The sequence below is a fragment of the Octodon degus genome, unplaced genomic scaffold (assembly GCF_000260255.1).
Source record: "Octodon degus isolate 3935 unplaced genomic scaffold, OctDeg1.0 scaffold00072, whole genome shotgun sequence".
Classification (NCBI taxonomy): Eukaryota; Metazoa; Chordata; class Mammalia; order Rodentia; family Octodontidae; genus Octodon; species Octodon degus.
Window position 1 is genome coordinate 8,679,068 of NW_004524648.1, and position 1,902 is coordinate 8,680,969.

Sequence of the window (1,902 nt, forward strand, 5' to 3'; positions counted from 1 at the left end):
TGCTGAGCTGCCCAAGCTGACCACCAAATAGCTAAGCTTACCTATGTGTGCCACTGAAGGCAGCTGGTTTATTTTTTTATTTTTTATTAAAAGGAGTATTTGTCCCTGTATTGATGTTTACTTTTTCTTTATTGAATTGCCTTCCATACAGAGCTTGGAGGACTCCTGAAGTATGTTCGACCCTTCTTGAATTCCATCAGTAAGGCTAAAGCTGCCCGTCTGGTCCGATCCCTTCTTGATCTGTTTCTTGATATGGAAGCAGCTACAGGGCAGGAGGTAAGCTATGTGAATAGCAGTAAATGATATGGAAAAAAAGTCTGTGTCAATGAGAGAAATGACTGCTTCTTTATATGGACTGTGTGGACGTGATAGCTGGGAGGATGCTGAGGACTTATTATGTCAGTTTCTCTTTGTTACAGGACACTTGATACTTTGGGTCTGTTCCATGCTTTGCTTTGTAAGTGGAGATTGTCAGTGGTCCCTGGAATCCTCATTACATCAGGGTCACAAACTGATTCTTGTCTTTGAGGTATTGTATTGCCACACCTTTGTAATGTTTCCTGTGCCTGTGGTACCTTTCATCTTGTGTCACAAAGCTCTTCATGAGCACTAATTAAATCTTGTGGCATTCTTTAGCATGTGTTTTTACTGCCTACAAGCCGCTATTGAGGGCTGATCATCTTATCTGTTGTGTCTTGTGTGTGGAAGTGACCCTAGTGTTTGTACATGATCTTTACAAGTTCAAGCTAGACCTTGAGCTATACAGAATAGCACATCTTTAGAATCCCTGAGCTTTTTCTGCCTTTGCAAACATGTATTTTGTGTAATTCAGAAGGAGACACACAAAAAATTAAAAATTCTGTAAAGAATGGCAGATTGAAGAATATTTTACAGATTCTTGAATCTGTAGTAAGAATATAGTTGTTAAAAAAAAAAAAGAACATAGTTGTTGATCAGTACTTATTGAGTGCCTGCTATGTGTTAGGTAATAGTACAAGTAGTAGGAATACTGTTACAAAACCACAGTTACTAGATGGGCATGGTGGTGCATGCCTGTAATCCCAGCACTCAGGAGGTTGAGGCAGGAGGATCATTGAGTTCAAGATTAGCCTGAATGACAAATCGACATTCTGCCTCATCCCCACTAAAAGATAATATTTAGATAGCTGCTCTTTGAACCAGAATATTAGGATCATATTTGTGAGTGAAAGAAAAAGTGATTTTTATGTGGAGTATTAGTCATTTTTGTTTTGTTTTTTGAGATAGAATTCACTATGGAATAGGGCCTATGTATACAGGCCTGGACCTCACAGTGAGTGACCTTCTGCTGTAGCATCTCTTGCTGGAATCATAGGTGTGCCCTACCACACCTGGGAGGCATTTGTCCTATCCAGCCTTTTTTAAAAAATTGTACTTTGTATTCATGAACGTGGTGCCATCTTTTGATTGAAGTAGGACACTTTAAAATAGGCAGACCAATTAATGCTAGTTTGAAACTAATAAATGTTACTTGGAATTTTTTAGAAAAAATTAATTATCAAAGGGCTGGCCAGATAGTTCAGCGGATTACAGCACCTGCTTAGGCATACTTGGGCAGGGGGTTTGATCCCCAGCCTGCTGAGCCAGCCCTGCCTCTTGGGTGCGCTGAGACGGTGATTGAGACTGGGTGTGGTGGCACAGGTGGCACAAGCCTATAATCCCAGCACTTGGGAGGCTGAAAAACAGAAAGGATCACTACAGGTCTGATCTGTGTAGTGAGACCCTGTAGACCCTGTACTAAAATACATTAAACAATAATAACAAAAGAAAAATTAATTATCTAAGCTGTTCCTGTGCATAGTGCAGTTTCTGGATTTTGTTCCCTTCCATAACAAGAAGCTAATTTCAGTGGGTAGAACTGAC

General features: G+C 40.1%; 1 protein-coding gene across 1 annotated transcript in view; it reads left to right on the forward strand.

Annotated features, from left to right (window-relative positions):
• The window catches only part of Psmd11 (proteasome 26S subunit, non-ATPase 11), a 43,931-nt gene that overhangs the window by 11,503 nt on the left and 30,526 nt on the right, over positions 1 to 1,902 (forward strand). Inside the window, 1 exon segment of the mRNA XM_012515630.2 lies at positions 152 to 276. Within this exon segment, the coding sequence (XP_012371084.1) occupies positions 152 to 276 (125 nt within the window).